Below are 17,239 nucleotides of genomic sequence, written 5' to 3'. Positions count from 1 at the left end.
TCGTGGTCCCGTCCCTGCCCTCTCTTCTCATTGGCTCCCTCTCCGCGCCGGGTCCCCGCCCGCGCCGGTCTTCTTCTCGAGGCGGAGAAGCGTAGCGGCCATGAACCCGTTATTCGGTCCCAATCTCTTCCTCCTGCCACAGGAGCAGCAGGGCCTTGCCGGGCCTCTCGGGGGCCCCCCACTGGGTAGCGGCGACTATTTGGGTGGGGGTGGGGAGCTGCCTACGGGCCCGGCGGCGGCGTCGGCTGCGGCGGTCCCCACAGGCTTTTCCCCTTGGGAGCCGCTGGCGCTGGCCGGCCCGGGCCCAGCGCCCTCGCCGCCGCCCGCCGCCATGGCCCTCCGCAACGACCTAGGCTCCAACATCAACGTGTTGAAGACGCTGAACCTGCGCTTCCGTTGTTTCCTGGCCAAAGTGCACGAGCTGGAACGGCGCAACCGGCTCCTAGAGAAGCAGCTGCAGCAGGCGCTGGAAGATGGGCAGCAGGGCCGGCGGGGCACGGCGCGCCGCGACCAGGCTGTACAGACCGGTTTCATCAGCCCCATCCGGCCCCCCGGGCTGCCCCTTGGAGCCCGACCGGCCACACGAGGCCTCAGCTCCCCCGCACGCTCGCCCGCGGTCCCGCTGACGCCCAGCACCCAGGGCCTCTCGTCGTCACCCGCTGCCGCGCTCGCCCCGCTGTCCTCCGCATCCCACTCTACGGTCTCATCCGCCCCCTACTCCTCGTCGGCCCGCTTCATGCCTGGCACCATCTGGTCCTTCTCGCATGCCCGCAGACTTGGACCGGGACTGGAACCCACCCTGGTGCAGGGGCCTGGCCTGTCGTGGGTACACCCTGATGGGGTGGGGGTGCAGATAGACACCATCACCCCCGAGATCCGGGCTCTCTACAATGTGTTGGCCAAGGTGAAGCGGGAACGGGACGAGTACAAGCGGAGGTGAGGTTGGGGGAGCAGGGGGAGGGGTGCGGGCCTACCGATGGACCCCAGCCACGGGGGTCCATGGCATTGGCCTTGAGGCTTCGGAAGAGAGCCGCCAGAGTCAGAGATTCCAGCCAAAGGGGCTTGGAGAAAACATGAAAGATCCCAGGGTTGTGGGGGAGATGTCAAGGGAGATACAGACCCAGAGAGATTGTAAAGGGAGGTGGCCAGCCCCCCTGCCCCCCAAGAGATTTTTCCAGAATCCAGAGGTCTAGGGGATCAGCTCCCATATCAAGGAGTCTGTACTGGGAAGAAAGACATATAAAAAAGGAAGTTGGGAGGTTATATTTGAGAAGCTTTAATTTTTGCTTGTCTGTACTTCCCTCCCTTCTATGTTGCAGTGTTTGCAGAATTCTGTTAACTGGGATCTTAATAGGGTGTGACTAGGGAAATGAGCCAGAAAAATGTTTGGGTAGGGCTTCCTTTTTTCCCCTTTGCCAATCTTTCTGGTCATACATAGGGCCTTTTAAAGATCCCAAACTGGCTATATTCATAAGCAACTTGGGGACACATACTTTGTGTTCAGGGGAAAAGAGGAAGTGGCAGAAGAACTCGGTTTTATATCAGATGACAAATTCAGAGGGGGAGGGGGATGTAATAGATAATTTTGGTGTGTTAAAGCAATCTTACAACCCCATTAATTCCCAAAGTGGGGTATAAGGCTACTGGGACAGTTAATTGCCAGTTGGGTTTCATATGGTTTAGGTCTAAAGGCTCAGTGTTATTATGGCAAGACCCATCCGAAAGTGGGGTAAGTAATAGAGATTTAGGGAATATTCTCTTCTGAAAGAACAGGGGACCAATGATTATTATTGAGAAAGTGGAGGCTTGAGTGTTTTTGAAAATAAAGAAATCAAGCCCTTGAGTATGGAGAGACAAACATGAGAAGGGAACTGAAGCTGGAGGAAGGGCCAACTTAAAAAAAAGTTGGTAAGACTCCCATGTGGACACACCCTATGAGTACAGAGAAGGGAGTTTAAGGACGGGGGTGTCATTTAGAGGGTATACAAGTTGGGAGAATGACCACTAGAGCCCCATAGCCTAATTCTCTCAGAACAAAACAAAACAAAACAAAAAACCCTCCAAGACCATGGGGCTGAGGGAGCCCAGCAGGGGAGAAGGAAAAACTACCAGGTAGATTCCCTAGGGCAGTGTGTCTAAAAAATGATGATCATTTCAGCATCATATACCACTGGGGAAGGAGGAGATGCTAGTTGGGGTAAACTTTGCTATTTCAGATTTCCACAGTGGTTTTTGCCACTGATCATCACTCATAGGCAGGCCTAAAGCTGCCACTAGTTTGTTGTTTTTAACATACCTCAAACTTTAAGGTTTACAAAGCACTCTATAAATTAGAGCATTTCTGCATAGTAGAGATTGGTGAAGTGATAGGTATGGGCTTGGCTCAATGTGTTCCCAAAGTTTTGATTTTTTTTCTTGGTAGGAAGGACTGCCTGTGTAAGACCTGAAGATGTACTAAGTAATAAAAAGAGAGAGATTTTCAGTTGGCCTGGGAGGGATCAGCTTTTTTGTTGAAACCTCTTCTGCCCCTCCCTACCTCCTTGCAGATCTAGGGCTGCCCTTCTGGCCTCATGCAGGGGAAAACCTCTGATCTGGTGTCCTTAGGAGCTCTTAGAGCCATTTGGAGATCCTAGTTAAGACTAGTTTGGCTCAGGGGGCAACTGGGTAGCTCAGTGGATTGAGAGCTAGGCCTAGAGACTGGAGGTCCTAGGTTCAAATCTGACCTCTGATACTTCCCTGCTGTGAGACCTTGGGCAAGTCACTTGACCCCCATTGCCTACCCTTACCATACAGTATTGACTCCAAGACAGAAGGTAAGGGTTTAAAAAAAAAAAAAAAAAAAAAAAAAAGACTAGTTTGGCTCTGTGCATTGTAGAGGCTGCAGTATGTCATTGTGGAAGGTGGGGAAAGTTTGGGGTAGGTCCATCCATAACCACAGAGACAGCTGGTGTTCTCTGGAAATAAGTTTGTGTGTGGTATTTTTTTGTCAGAGACATTTGCCCTTAGTCCAGCTGTCTAAGGCAGCAAAGAGTTATTATCCCTGGGGGATAGCTTTGCTCATAACACTACAGCACTGATGTGTTGAGGTCTCTGTAGCCAGCATTGTGTGGTATCTGACGCACATTCTTTCATCCTGAATCCTGTGTCCTTTTCTTGTCCTTTGTACATCAGCCCTCAGGATGTCACTCTAATCCTGCTATTCAGGCCTCAGTCTGAGAGGCTGAGGATACCGACATGTTGAATTGATGGTTGAGGCCTCCTGGGTTCTATTTTCAGCTTTAGACTTGTGTGACCTGAGAAGGGGCTCACCCTCTCTCTCAGAGCCTTAGTTTTTTTCCATTATAAAATGGAGAAAATAATCTCTGCTCTTCTCTGCTCAGGGATCAGGGAAGTTCTCTTAACAATGGTTACACGTATCTCCTTAGAAGAAAGTTGTTAATAAGGGATAGACATTAACCCCAGAGCCTAATTCTACAACTCTCTGTAGGAACCTACATTGTAATTGAGACCAGGGTGCAATGAAATTTTTTTGTAACCAAAATAGCTCAGGCACTTTGAGCTGCTTCTTGAGGAACAGCTGAAGAACTTCTGACACTTGCTGTGTGACCATGGACAAGTCACTGTACCCCTCTGAACGTCAGTTTCCTTATCTATTAACAAGGTATCAATAATAGCATTAGTGCCCACTTCACAGAGTTGTAAAAGATTTTGCAAACCTGAGTTACTCTACACTTGTAAACTGTTGTAGCCCCTGCTGGCTCCCAAAGATGTTTCTACTATTGATTGCAATGTAGCTCACACATACACACACAGAGAAGGTCTGCAAAACACTTGAAAGATATTCTTTCCTTGGATACATCAACTCTATGAACCAGCGGTTATTATTGTCTCTGTTTTACAGATAAGGAAATGGAGGCCCAGGGAGGTTGTATGGCTTGCCAAGTGTCACAACTAGACAGGAGTCCAAGGTGGGATTTGAATGCTGGTTTTTTGAAGCTAAGTCTAGTGCTCAGTAGGCCTTGGTACTTTCCTAAGCGTAAAGGGATTAGACTCATTCTGGGTGGCTGCTCCAGAGAATAGAGCTACCCACTTTGGGGTAGAAATCATAGGGAGGTCAATATGGGCACACATTTGATAAAACTTTCTAATAATGTACTCTTCATTCTAAAAAGTGTTCAGCTTTGGATTGTTGTAGAGGGGATTTCTGCAGGGGATGGGAGCTTGGATGAAAAGTCCACGGCCCCTTCTAGCTCCAAAATTTTGATTCTGCTTCAGTAATGGGATACCCTCAAAGTGGACCCACCTTATTGAATTAGTGTTCTAGTCAGATTCCAGAGGAGTTATGCTCAGACTTTGCTTTGCCACGTTAAGGACTTCCTCGAACACTATAATTAGGTTTCTCAACTTAGTTTCTTCCTGAATTTGGTAACATTCATACTAAAATAGTCCTTTCTGCTCCCCTTGATGCATCTTGGTCAAAATCTTTTGGTAATCCTTGGCCTTCCCCCCATAGCAAATCTTCAGTCCCTGATAAAAGGACTCAGCAACAGCACTTTCCCAGCCTTGACATGTAGTGAGTGGCATAATTTGGAGAGTGTAGGTGAGCAGGAATTTGGGGGCACAGAAAGGACCTGGGAGGGGCTGGTAAGTAAGGAGGGCAGCAAGCTGGTGCTGTCTAGTGAGCCAGCACTGATGACAGTGGTGGCTGGCTGCTGGACTGCCTCCTCCCTTGTTCAGCCTGGGTGAGAGTGAGGGTGGCCGAGGGGGGCAGTCAAGCTGATGTAGAAGAGTTATTATTAGGAACACTGCAATGCAGATGAGGAAGGAGGGATCCAGCTGAGTAAGGAGAGAATGGGCCAGATGAGGGAAGCTAGTGGAAGAGAAGAAGAAACCAGGAGGAGAAAGAATTAAGCCTTGAGCTGCAGAGCCTGTTCTTATGGTTCTGCATTCTGGCTTTCTTTCTTCATAACCACCAACTTTAAGGCTGCCTCCAGATCTTACTGCTTTCATTTGTTGTGGATTCTTTCTTTCCTTCAGAATATACTGGGAGGTGATGGGCTCATATAGATGGTGGGTAGGGAGCTTGGGCAAGGGATTGTGTGTAAGAGAAATCTACCATCTCAGCCCAAATGGAGATAACATTCAAGACTATGTAATGAAGTCATGCCATCCTGAGATATTATGAATAATTCTGGAAGAATCAAGAAGCATCTATTAAGTTCGTACATATCCTGGACTTTGCGAAGGTGAAAAATCAGCTCTAGGACATGTGATTTAGCCTGGCTTGAGGGCTAGGAGCAGCGTGAAGCCCTCCTCGTTATAGCATTGCTTCTGGATGATGGGAGGGGCAGCAGTGATATGGTGGAAAGATTGATGGACTTTGGAGTCAGAAGCCAGATGGTTAGAATTCCTCTCCTGACAAGAGCTGGATGGCCATAGACAAATCAGTCTCCCTGAGCTGCAGTTTTCTTATCTGTTAAAAAGGGATAATTATAGCTATAGTGTTTACTTCAAAGGATTTTAGGGGGAGGATCAGCTGAGACATAGATGTAAGCTACAATCCTTATTAGCAGTCCCAAGCACCATCAAGAAGCTTTTACTCTAGCCTCCCCGCTCAGGAAGGAGCCTTTGCCCAAAAGGCTGCATTTTTAGTTTTGACCTCTTTTCTTGGGCATGAGAGATCTGTTCTTCTTTCCCTTTGACTTGTACTTACCCAGGGTGCCCCCAACTCCTTTTGTCTCTTGCCTGGCAACCGCAGGGGCCAACCCTGCTAACTCTCCTTGGGACTCACTCAAAGGTAGATGAGGGGGGGGAAGAACCTGGAGCTTAGGGGATAAAACTTCCAAGCATCATCTGGATTTGCTGTTGACAAACTCTGTTGATGCGGTATGTGTCCTGCAGATGCTTTTACAGGGTTAAATGGCCCCACAGGAGGCAGGGGAGCAGGCTAGAGGAGCTCTGTTCTGGTGCAGGCAGGAGGCGGGAGACCGGATCTGTGGAACTGAAGGTGGGAGACTGGGCTGGGTGGACCTGGTGTCTGGTTTGGGCAGGAGGTGGGAGATAGGCCAGCGAGGCAGCTTGTTGGAGTTGGGGTAAGAGAAAACTGGGTCTAGTGTCTGGTGCATGGCCAGAATGTGACAGGAGGCCTTTGGCGAGTTTGTCAATTGCTAGGAACCACAGGAGCACCCTAATCCACACCCAGTCTGTGGCCGCAGCTGTTCAGAACAGCTGAATTCAGTTCACATTTATTAAGTCCCTCCTTTGTGCAAGGCCCTGGGAGATACCAACACAAAAATTAAACTGTTCTTTGCAAGGTCTTGGATTCCATTGGATTCCAGCCCCCAGCCCCTCCTCCTTCAGGGAGTCAGACCTAGCAGACCCTATTCTGTTGGAGCTTAGAAGCTGTTTTTTGTTGGCCCTTTTTGTTGGTGCAGGAGGAACTGGGTCTAAGGGAGGAGAGGGGCATATTGGAACTGGGAGGATTTTGTGCCAGTGTCCTCTGCATTCTTTCAGGTGGGAAGAGGAATATACAGTTCGGGTGCAGCTGCAAGAGCGAGTGAATGAGCTTCAGGAGGTGAGGATGGCCATGGCTCTGCCCATCTCCCCAGTCTGGTCCTGGATGCAAGCTTCCTTCCCCAGCAGCTTTCTTTGTACTCCTCTCATCATCGTTTTTAATGGTTGTGCCACTAATGCCAGGGCATTTTTCCTGACCACAGGAAGCTCAGGAAGCTGATGCCTGCCAGGAGGAGCTCGCTATGAAGGTGGAGCAACTCAAAGCTGAGTTGGTGGTCTTCAAAGGACTCATGAGTAATGTAAGTACAGCCATTTCTATCTCCTGCCTGCTTGGGAAATTAGGCCTTTGTTTTACTGCTGACCCTCTTCTGTCCCTTCTCCTTTTCCCCGCTGCTGGGTTCAACAAAAAAAGAAGAAAGTAAAACAATTTCTTTAATGTGGGAATTTCCTAGCATATTTCCCTATTCTGTGTGTCCTAGCTCTGTTTTTTTTTCCCCCTTTATCCTTACTTTCTATCTTAGTATCAACCCTAGGATAAAAAGGCAGTTGGAGTTAAGTGATTTGTCCAGGATCACACAGCTAGGAAGTGTCTTGAGGCCAAATTTGAACCCAGGTCCTGTTGACTCCAGGCCTGGCTCTCTAGCCACTGTGCCACCTCGCTGCCCCCTGGCTTTGTCTTTTATCTCTCCTTGGTGGAAAGGGCCTTGTGGTTATGGCACAGAGGGCCCTGCATGTTATGGCCGTTGGGTTTGTATTTATAGTCATAAGTACAGAGTGGTCTTCCTCAGCCTCCTCTCTTCTCTCTCTGGCACAGAACCTGACTGAACTGGACACAAAGATTCAGGAGAAAGCCATGAAAGTAGACATGGACATCTGTCGTCGCATAGACATCACTGCCAAACTGTGTGATGTGGCCCAGCAGCGCAACTGTGAGGACATGATCAAGATGTTCCAGGTAAGAGTCCCTCGTGTCCTTGTAGGCTCCTCAGGGACAAGGAGGCCCTGGGCCCTGGGCATCTCCCGAGACCCACACATCCCCCCGGGTCCTGGCCAGGGGAGGGGGGACAGAAGGGTCCTTCCCCACGGAGCTGGGGGGCGAGGAGCAGCCTCTGAGCGGAGGTTTGTGGAGCTCTCACTAACCCTGTCTCCCTCCCTCTCTCTCTGCCCTGTCTGCTTCTCTCTCCTCTCCTTCCATGCGCCTCCTTTCTCGCTTCCCCAGAAGAAGCTGGTTAGTTTCAGTCCCACGCAAGCTCATTAATGCTTCTGCCCCTGTTTCTAAACTGGCCACGAGCTTTGGCTATCCGTCTGGACCCACGTGGCTTCTCAGCGCAGTTTTTTCTCTTTCTCTATTCCGTCCCCGGCCTTCCCCTCGTCCTCTCCTTCTCTTTCTTTGTGGCTCCTCTTGCCCCTTCTCTCTCTGGTTCTGGATCTGGGTGTAATTAAAGGTCTCCTGTGTAGACAATTCATCTTCATCCTTGTAGTTATTAGTCCTGTCATTGTGTTAAGGGTTTTTTAGATCACGTTAGCTACTCTCCACATCTCTACATGACCATAATCAGCCCACGTGCCTTGTCTCTCTTCTCCCCAACCTCTCTTAGTCCTGGATCCTGCCTTTTCCATGTACCTGTCTTTTTGTAACTCTCACGTTTCTGTGCCTGTCTTTATAACTCTGTGTCTTTGTCTCTGCCCTGACCTTTCCTGCTGGTTTGTCCGTCCTTCCTGCCCCCTCCCCCCCTTCTCCTCACGCACCCGGCCTCGTCTCTGTAGTCTCTGCACTTGTCTCCCATTAAGGTCCCATCCATGGGGGGGCGGAAGCGGGATCGAAAGCCTGTCATCGAGGAGGACACCTCCGTGTCTGAGAGTGATGGGCCCCACCAGCCCGATGGGGAGGAGGATGAGAGCACAGCCCTGAGCATCAATGAGGAGATGCAGCGTATGCTCAACCAGCTGTGAGTCTCACAGGCCCCGTCCCAGCACCGTCCCCAGCGAGGCCCCCCTTCCTAGAGTGGCCGGAGCCTCCCCGGCAGGGTTCTCCCGAAGAGCTCGCTCACCCCTCCAATTACTGACGCACGGGTTCCCTGTCTCCAGGCGGGAGTATGATTTTGAGGACGACTGTGACAGCCTGACTTGGGAGGAGACCGAGGAGACGCTGCTACTCTGGGAGGATTTCTCAGGCTATGCCATGGCAGCTGCAGAGGCCCAGGGAGAGGTAACAGCTCCTCCCAGCCTCAGGCCCCCAGCCCGAGTCCGGCCTCCTCTCGCCCTGCCTTCTCCTCTTTCCTTTGCTGGCTCGCTCTAGCTGTCACTCGCTCGCTGGCTTGCTCTCTCTCGTTCGCTGTGTGTCCTGTGTGATGCCCTTTTATTTCCCCTTCTGCCGCTTTGTTCTTCCTGCTAGCTTTTTTTTAAACCTGTTTCTCTCTTTCTCCCTCTGCCTTGTTCTCATTGAATGGTCACCCTCTCATTGGTCTCTACCTCTCTGTTGCTGCTACTGCTCCTTTGCTTCCCTGTGGTTCCCAGCAGCAGGAGGACAGCCTGGAGAAGGTGATTAAGGACACAGAATCTCTGTTCAAAACTCGGGAGAAGGAATACCAGGAGACCATCGACCAGATAGAGGTAAGGATGCAACATGTGGATGGGTGAGCTAGCAGGCTTTTCTAAGGAGGAGCAGTCAGCTGGGCATTGGTGACAGTCAGGGGTGCCGGATGACTTTCCAGGGACTAGAAATTCATCTTCTCTTCACCATCCTTCCAAGCAAGTTTCCTCCATGCACTTAGCTAATGAATGAATGAATGAATGAAGACGTTTGTCAAGCACTTTGGGCCAAGGACTGCACTAGGCAAGCACAGTTTATTTAGGGATACAAAGAGCAGGTAAAGACAGGCTCTGCCCAAGAGCTCCAACAGGAGGAGACACTGATGTAGGGGTGTGATGGTCAGGAAGGGATATTTGGGTTTGGAAAGTTGGGGAGAGGCAGGAAGTGCAGCTAGTGGCTCAGTGGATAGAGAGCTAGACCCAAAGTCAGAGATGGGAGGTCCTGGGTTCAAATGTGGCCTCAGACACTTCCCAGCTGTGTGACCCTCAGGAGTCACTTGACCTCCATTGCCTAGCCCTTGCCCTTCTGTCTCGGAGTTGTTGCTAAGACAGAAAAGTAAGTTAACTCAGTGGTGAGTAGAGCTGCCACAGGGGAGTAGATACACTTTCTAAGAGCACAGAGTTGATTTGATTACAGCTCCTCAAGTGCAAAAAAGCAGGTGCTGAAGGGGAAGTGGTAAAGCATGGCCAGAGCTGAGATCTAGATGCACCAGGCAACTGAGGCAGCCACCAGTCAAGGCACCGGGGTCCCCCAGAGCAGGAAACTTCCAGCTAAGGGATGAACTCTTCAGGCTTGGCAGTTGCTGAGAAATCAGGGAATGAGGGGATGCTCCACTGCAGTCCAGGCCTCCACATAGCGTGGTAACTGAGGGCAGTAGAGGGTGTCCTCAGCCAGGCTCTGCTTAGTCTGCTGGCCCCTGTTGGAAGTCTTTCTGGTATCATGGCATCTGCCAGTTTCTATTGCAGGCTCTCTGATTCATGGAGGAGATGCCACTGATGTCCCTTTTCCATGGACTGCTCCTCAGTTCTGAGCTTGGTTCAGTGCCTCGCGTTCTTGTTCCACAATGAGGATTGAGCCCCTCAAAGGCTCTCTTGGTGATGCAAAGCCAGAACTCATGGTCTCTGTTCCTTAATACTTCATCTGTCTTTGTGTAATAGCCGAGGCTCTTTCAGCTCTCCCCACAGTCTTGGGGAGTCTGCCAGTAATAATCATGGGAGCTAGGGCACCCTTGTGCTTACCTCAGACCTCCATGAGCTGTGACAGTGGTGGGCAAACTATTCCCCGAGGGCCAGCTCCAGGCATCTGGATGTGGGGGCTTAGTGATTAGGGAATTGCTCAAGGCAGTGATGGACAAACTAAGGCCTGGATCTGGCCCTCAGGGAATCATTTGCCCATCACTGGCCCAGGATATAGAGAAATGTTGGAGGAAGGGAGAGTTGGACAGAATCCCTTCTCTGTTCCTCTTAAGTGGCTAATAGGACTTGAGGATATCCCTGGTGTCCCACAACTCATTTATTTCTACATTTCCTCCTTTTCTGCCTTTTGACCATAAAATCAAAAGAAAATCTTCCCCTTCTCTTTTCACACATGCCCTTTTTCCTGCTGTGAACCTTGAGGCCATGCTACCTAGTCAAGGCTTCTCTGTAGAAGTTCCCTCAATCCATGTCCAAGCAGGAAAATGAAATAAATTCTAGACATAGCCAAAGCAGTGACGGGGACTGGAGTTTGGATACTGGTCTGTATTTGCTCTTCTTTACCTCCTTGAACATCTCTAGCCTCTCTAGTTCCTTGTCTCTGCTCTTGTGCTGAAGGTTCAGGACAGTGTCTAGTCATAAGGATACTCAGCTAGTGCTAGAGCTTTGGTAGCTGCTGTGTTTTAGACTAAAGACTCTTAAGCTCCTGATTTTCCCTTCCTTTGAAATAGAAGGGGGCAGCTAGGTGGTTCAGTGGAGATGGATGGGAGGTCCTGGGTTCAAATATGACCTCACACATTTCCTAGCTGTGTGACCCTGGACAAGTCACTTAATCCCAATCATTGCTCTTCTGGCTTAGAATGGATAATAAAACATAAAGTAAGAGTTAAGAAAAAAAAAAGAAAGAAAAGGCAATCCTAAATGTAAACACCACTTTTCAATGGTCCTCTGGCTTTTGCAGAATAAACTTCTTAGGACAATTATTGATAACCACCATGGTGTAGAAGAGGGCCCCTTGGGCAGTTGGAGATGGTAGGCAAAGCATGAGAGGGCCTTGGGGTGGGAGGAAATGGGAGGCCATATTGGAACCAAGTTGGTTGAAGGGACTGAATCTATGGCAACAATCTTCAGCATTTGGATCTTTCCAATTGGAGGTCCCATAGGCACCTGGAACAGCCACAATAGAACTCATTCTCTGCTTCTGAAAGGGCAGCAGTATTTTTTAACCAGCTGCCAGACTGTACCTCGTACCAAGCCTTCTTCCTTCCCAGTGTTTCTTGAGGCTGGTCCTTTCTCTCTCCCCACATAGCCCACACCTCAGAGGAGGCCAGCATCCTTCTGGCCTGGACTCGAATGAGTCTCTCCCTTCTGCAGGCTACCAAAGCGATGAGGTGACCACGTCACTTCTCTTCAATACCAGGAGCTCCGTTACCTCCATGCTAAAATCCTTTGCTGTTTAAAGCCCTTTGCAGCTGACCTTTCAAACTATTAGATTTGATCCAGCCAAATTGCCCTTCTTGCTGTTCCTCAAGCCTGGCAGGCCTGGAATGATTTCCTCTTCCCCTCAGCTTCTCAGAATCCCTAGTTTCTCTCAAGGGTTTGTTCAGATCCTGATACCTTCTATATCTATATATGGCCTTTCCTGAGCTCTCTCCCCTCTCCGCCCCTGCCCCCAGCTGCACCTTGTATTTATTATCCATATGTCTCCCCTGACAGAAGGTCAGCTTTTTGAATGAAGGATTATTTCCATTTTAGTGTTTGTAGCCTCAGCCCTTTGCCCACGGGTGTTTAATCAATGTTTGTTAATTCATGATTTGAAGGGCCCAGATCTGGAAGGATTCGTTTCCCTCTGCTTAGCCCCAAATTGGGCACTCACGAGGGCCAGTTGCTAGGAGGCTGCTGAGGCTCACTGTGAGGAACGAGCTGTGGAACAGTGTGAGCTGCCCAGAAGTACAGTGTGTTGCTGCAGGAGGAGGGGTCGGGGGCAATCACTGGAAAGTCTTGGAGGAAAGATTGTAGAAAAATGTCTAGAGGGCTTCTGTGTTCAGGTAGGATCTAGACTCTGGCATTCTGTGACACAGAAAGGTGAGGGAGTCTGAATCCCTAGCAGCTTTTCCAGAATGGCTTCACTTGACATAGTGTTCCTGAGGGAATGAGAATCTCAGAGATCAAGGTTAGGAAGTCACGCTTTGCATTGTTTGCACGATCCCCCTTCACCTCTTTTTATAACCCTTCTGTCTTTGTATCAGTTCTCTTTTTTTTAAAACCCTTACACCTTCCATCTTAGAATCAATATTATGTATTGGCTCCAAGGCAGAAGAGTGGTAAGGGTGGGCAATGGGGGTCAAGTGACTTGCCCAGGGTCACACAGCTGGGAAGTGTCTGAGGCCAGATTTGAACCTAGGACCTCCCATCTCTAGGTCTGGCTCTCAATCCACTGAGCCACCCAGCTGCCCCAATTTTTTTTTTTTTCAGTTATGTATGGAAACAATTTTTGTTTTTTTGGACAAATGTTTTCTGACATTTTGGGATTCAGATTTTCTCCCTTCCTATTCCCCCCATGCCAGGTGGTAAATAGTCTGATATGGGTTATACCAGGGCTCTTATGAAGTGATATTTCCCTATTGCTTATGTCCTGATAGAACATATCACATATCACACACCCAGTCCCAGTAGAAATCTCATGAAGGAAATAGAGTGGAAGACGGCCTGCTGTGATCTTCGCTTGGACCCCAAGGGTCCTTCTTTGGCTGTGGAGAGCATTTTCCTCCTGGGTCCCTTGGGCTCCTCCTTGCAACACTGATAATGGTTTAGTCCTTTACAAGTGATCATCGTATATATAATATTGCTATTTCTGTTACTGGCTCTGCTCACTTCACTATGCAGACTGTTGGTCATTTCTTAGGGGGCAATGGTAATCCATCACAACCACGTGCCTCAACTTGTTCGTCCCCTTCCCTAGTGATGGACAGCCCCTCAGTTTCCATTTCTTTGCCACTATAAAAAGAGCAGCTAAAAATATTTTGGTCCTGATAGGTTCTTTCCACTCATCTCTGATCTCTTTGGGATACAGACCCAGGAGTGTGTCACAGAGTTTGCAGAGTTGAATAGCCCTTTGGATGTGGTTCCTCACTGCTCTCTGCTTAGTATCACTTCTAAGGCAGAAGACAGGTAAGAGCTGGGCAATAGGAGTTAGGTGATTTGCCCAGGATCACACAGCTTGGAAGAGTCTGAGATTAGACTTGAACCCAGGACCTCCCATCTCTGGGGCCTGGTTCTCCATCTACTATGCTACCTAGTTGCCCCCCTTCACCTCTTCTTAATAAAATGTAACCTTGATGATGAAGACTTTCATTTTTGTCTTCCAGTACTTAGTACAGTGTCTGAAACAGTAAGCACTTAATAAATGCTCAGCAATTGTTTCCCCTCCCTATTTACATTACATTTACATTTACATTTACATAGCTGTGTGATCCTGGGCAAGTTACTTAACCCCCAATGCCTAGCTCTTTCCAGTCTTCTGCCTTATATTGATAATAAGGTGGAAGGTAAGGGTTTAAAAAAAAAGTATATTCAGGAGAAAACTTGAATTTACTTTAGTTCAGTAAGTATAGTCTGAAGAAAACCTCTATTTTGTGGGATCACTGGAGAGGCCCAAAGTTTAGATTTTATATAAACTCTTTGCCGTTAGTGGAATTTTTGGCCTGGGCTTGTGATTTCATTGACACAGGAAGTTCCCTGTACGGGGCACACAGGTGACTGTCTTACAAGTTGTAGCCATAGAGACGTGCGTGGGGCACCGGGAGCTTACAGGCATTGCCTGGTCCTCCAACCACACAGCCACATCTCCTCTGAGAACTTAGTTCTTCCTAAACCCTCTTTCTTGCCTGCACTTTCCCATTTTCCTTCATTCCCAGTTTGACGACCTGGAAACCAGCCCTGAACAATCTTGTCGTTGGGTCCTATTTTCAGCTCAGTCGAGAGAGGTCTCTCCGACCTCTTTGTTCCCCCTTCCTCTTTGGCCTAGTTCTTTGTTCTGGGCATGTGAGGTGGGTCCTCCCTCACCCCAGAGCTGTCTTTCTAACCAACTTTTAAGGCCACCTCAAAACGCTTTCCTTCTGGGAAAGTTCATATGCGTGCATGTGCCTGCGTGCACTTCAAAGGCAAGCTGCTTCATCCTGGCCTCTACCTCTTTGGCCTTTATGGAGAATCTACAGATGTCTTCCCAGTGATTGTGTGAGCCCTGCCCTCATTCGTCCTCCCAGTGGCCTCCGTCTCCCTCAACTCCTCTTATATTTAAAAGGCCAAAAGTCCACTGCAGACACGGCACTCCCCTGAGCTTAGGTTCCCATCCGTGAAAACTACGAAAAAGGGAAAAGTTTAGCCAACCTTTTAGGCTCCTCACCCTGGTCTACTGAAACCCTTGAACCCATGGCACTCAGTACCCCCTCCCCCACTGCCAGCCCCCCCCCAAGAGCCCCTATTTGTCCCTCTGGCCCCCCCAATATAGACCCCTTCAAGGGCCCCTTTGGCTGTGGAAACCCGGCCATGGCCTGTTCCCTCTGCAGCTGGAGCTGGCCACGGCCAAGAACGACATGAACCGGCACCTCCACGAGTACATGGAGATGTGTAGTATGAAGAGAGGCCTCGACGTGCAGATGGAGACCTGCCGCCGCCTCATCACCCAGTCTGGGGACCGGTGAGGGTCGGGGGGGGGGGGTGATGCCCCACCTGGGTGTGGGGGACAGAGCCCCAGAGGAGGCCTGAGTGGATCGGGGCCTCCCCCTGACCTGCTGCTTGTCCTAAATTGCCAGGGGTAGCTTTAAAGCTCGTAGGGGTTGGGAGAGGAGACCCTTCGATCTGGCTCAAGCTTGTAGCTGGGGCTGATGCTTTATTTCCCGGAATGTCTGTAGTGCCTCTGGAGAGATTTTGTTCATCCTTTCAGTGTCACTGATAACGGGAATGAGGACTCCTCCTGTTTTGGAAATGGGGCTTGGGGCTCCCAACCTTCTTTGGGAGCTTCACTTGTTTTTAAGTCCTGCCTTAGTAACGACTCTTAAGACAGAAAGGCAAGGGTTAAGTGACTTGCCCAGGATCACACAGCTAGAAAGAGTCTGAAGCCAGAGTTGATCTGCCCCTCTCACTACTTTTTTTTTTTTTTTTTTTTTACATCTAGTGATTTTAGGGAATAGCAAGAGTGACCTGATGGCAGGAACCCTGGGATCCAGCCCTGCCTCTGTCATACAAGGAGATCCTCAGAGCAAGTCAATTAACTTGTCTCTCCCAGTACCTCAGGCAGCTCATTTAAGGCTTTAAGTTTCGAAACAGTTGCCGATGTATGTGGATTGTGGGCATGCTCTCTTGTATGGAGTTCCCTGCACCAGTGAAATCCCGGGACCACCGTTTACTGGGCAGTCTCCCCTTCCCCTGGTGGGACCCCACACATTAATTCTGTGGCACAAATGGGCTCCAATTAGAATAGGTTTTGTGCCTCTTTTTGTCCACATGAGCCACGCTTCCTCCCCAGAAAGGCTGGGCAAGGAGAGAGGGAGTCGGGCTGCTTCATGAAATCTTCCTTGTCCCAAAAGGAATAATCATTTTCTTTCAGAAAGTCTCCTGCTTTCTCCGTGGTCCAACCTAGTGAACCGCCACCGAGTGAGACGGATGACTCTGATCGAGACCTCTCATCTGATAGTTCCATGAGATAGGGGGTTTGCCTCCATTCTAGGTCCCCCTTAACATCTCCCCCACCACTGAAACGACATGCACTGGAGATGGGGGAAAGCAGACGTCACCAGGACCTTCAGTTTGGTGTGGAGATGATTCCTTAGCCCTTTTCCCTGGGGAGATGTCACAGAATTCTACTTGTCCCCTTGCACCAAACGAGCCCAGTCCTAGGGTGCTGGGGAGCACTCGCTCCCTTACGTCTTCCTCATCGCCTCCAGTTTTCGGTGGTGGGTTCTGGTCTCATCTCAGACTCTCAGCAAAGTGGGGCATTCCGGAGTCTTCAGTAATCGGTGCCCCCTGCTGCCTCACACTGAGAAGTATTAACAAGACTCATATGGTGTATGATGGTTCCCTACATCCTCCATCATCCCCATTGCTGCTGCCTAGAGTCAGATGACTGTTTCTAGTCCCCATACTGGTGCTAACTGGCCCATGTACTGGTGTAAACTGGACCAAGCCAGGAGTCTCAGGGCCAGTGAAATATGCTTAGTATGGAGGAAAACAGGGCTAAAGATTGGGGGCTCTGCCATTCCCCGTATCCACTGCTGGCTGCAGTGTGTGTAATTGATATGTATGGGTGTGTTTTCTTCTCCCATAGAGGTACCATGTATTAAAAGGGCCTTGATACCTGCCTCTCGGGGTTCTTTCTTTCAGACTGGGGGAGGCCATACCTAACATTTTAGAGAACAAGAGGGGCTGGGTAGCCCTGGGCAAGTCTCTGCCTTTCTTGGCCTATTTTCTCTAAAGGGGGACTTGAGGTACCCTGCAACCTACATCTTTTTTAAACCCTTTTCTTATAACTTAGAATCAGTACTGTGTGTTGCCTCCAAAGCAAAAGCCCTATAAGGACTAGGCAATGGAGGTTAAATGACTTGCCCAGCATCACAGATTTGAACCTAGGACCTCCCTCCTCTGGGCCTGGCTCAATATCCTGGGCCACCTAGCTGCCCCTGAAATCAGCTTCCCTAGAGATGCTTTGGGATGATGCTGGAACTCCTTTGTTCTTTGGCTTTCTCCCCTCATTGGCTAGTTTGAATTGGTGGCAGCCACTAACCAATCTGTCCCTTATTCCTGGTTTTGGGTTACCCTTTGGCTTAGAGCTAAGTTGAAAGGCCCATTCCTGGAAAGTGGGCTACCAGGTGACACTTGGGAGCTGAAGTAGCCCCTGAACAGTTTTTCCAGACTTAAGACCAGTCCTAATTTCACATATGCC

At 49.6% G+C, this 17,239-nt stretch overlaps 1 protein-coding gene across 6 annotated transcripts; it reads left to right on the top strand.

Moving 5' to 3' along the window:
* Positions 1 to 100: 100 nt before the first annotated feature.
* Positions 101 to 16,659, top strand: IFFO1 (intermediate filament family orphan 1). 6 transcript variants are annotated; one of them, XM_044679652.1, is made up of 10 exons: positions 101 to 936; positions 6,514 to 6,574; positions 6,717 to 6,812; positions 7,328 to 7,468; positions 7,733 to 7,741; positions 8,305 to 8,462; positions 8,602 to 8,722; positions 9,034 to 9,126; positions 14,868 to 14,998; positions 15,908 to 16,659. In XM_044679652.1, the coding sequence occupies exons 1-10, from the start codon at positions 101 to 103 to the stop codon at positions 16,005 to 16,007; spliced, it is 1,746 nt and encodes a 581-aa protein (XP_044535587.1). In that variant the 3' UTR covers positions 16,008 to 16,659. The 6 variants fall into 6 exon arrangements, with proteins under 6 accessions (XP_044535587.1, XP_044535586.1, XP_044535585.1 ...); XM_044679651.1 differs by having other exon boundaries at positions 9,031 to 9,126; XM_044679650.1 differs by having other exon boundaries at positions 8,281 to 8,462; positions 9,031 to 9,126.
* Positions 16,660 to 17,239: the final 580 nt, after the last annotated feature.

The sequence above is a fragment of the Gracilinanus agilis genome, chromosome 5, assembly GCF_016433145.1.
Source record: "Gracilinanus agilis isolate LMUSP501 chromosome 5, AgileGrace, whole genome shotgun sequence".
In the NCBI taxonomy this organism is placed as follows: Eukaryota; Metazoa; Chordata; class Mammalia; order Didelphimorphia; family Didelphidae; genus Gracilinanus; species Gracilinanus agilis.
The sequence above is the reverse complement of the archived record's forward strand: the minus strand, read 5'-3'. Positions and strand labels throughout refer to the sequence as shown.

Coding starts and splice junctions, on each gene's coding strand:
- IFFO1 (XM_044679650.1), top strand. CDS start 101: ATGAACCCGTTATTCGGTCCCAATCTCTTCCTCCTGCCACAGGAGCAG. Junction 6,575..6,716: donor GAGTGAATGAGCTTCAGGAG/GTGAGGATGGCC, acceptor TCCTGACCACAG/GAAGCTCAGGAAGCTGATGC. Junction 8,723..9,030: donor CTGCAGAGGCCCAGGGAGAG/GTAACAGCTCCT, acceptor TGTGGTTCCCAG/CAGCAGGAGGACAGCCTGGA.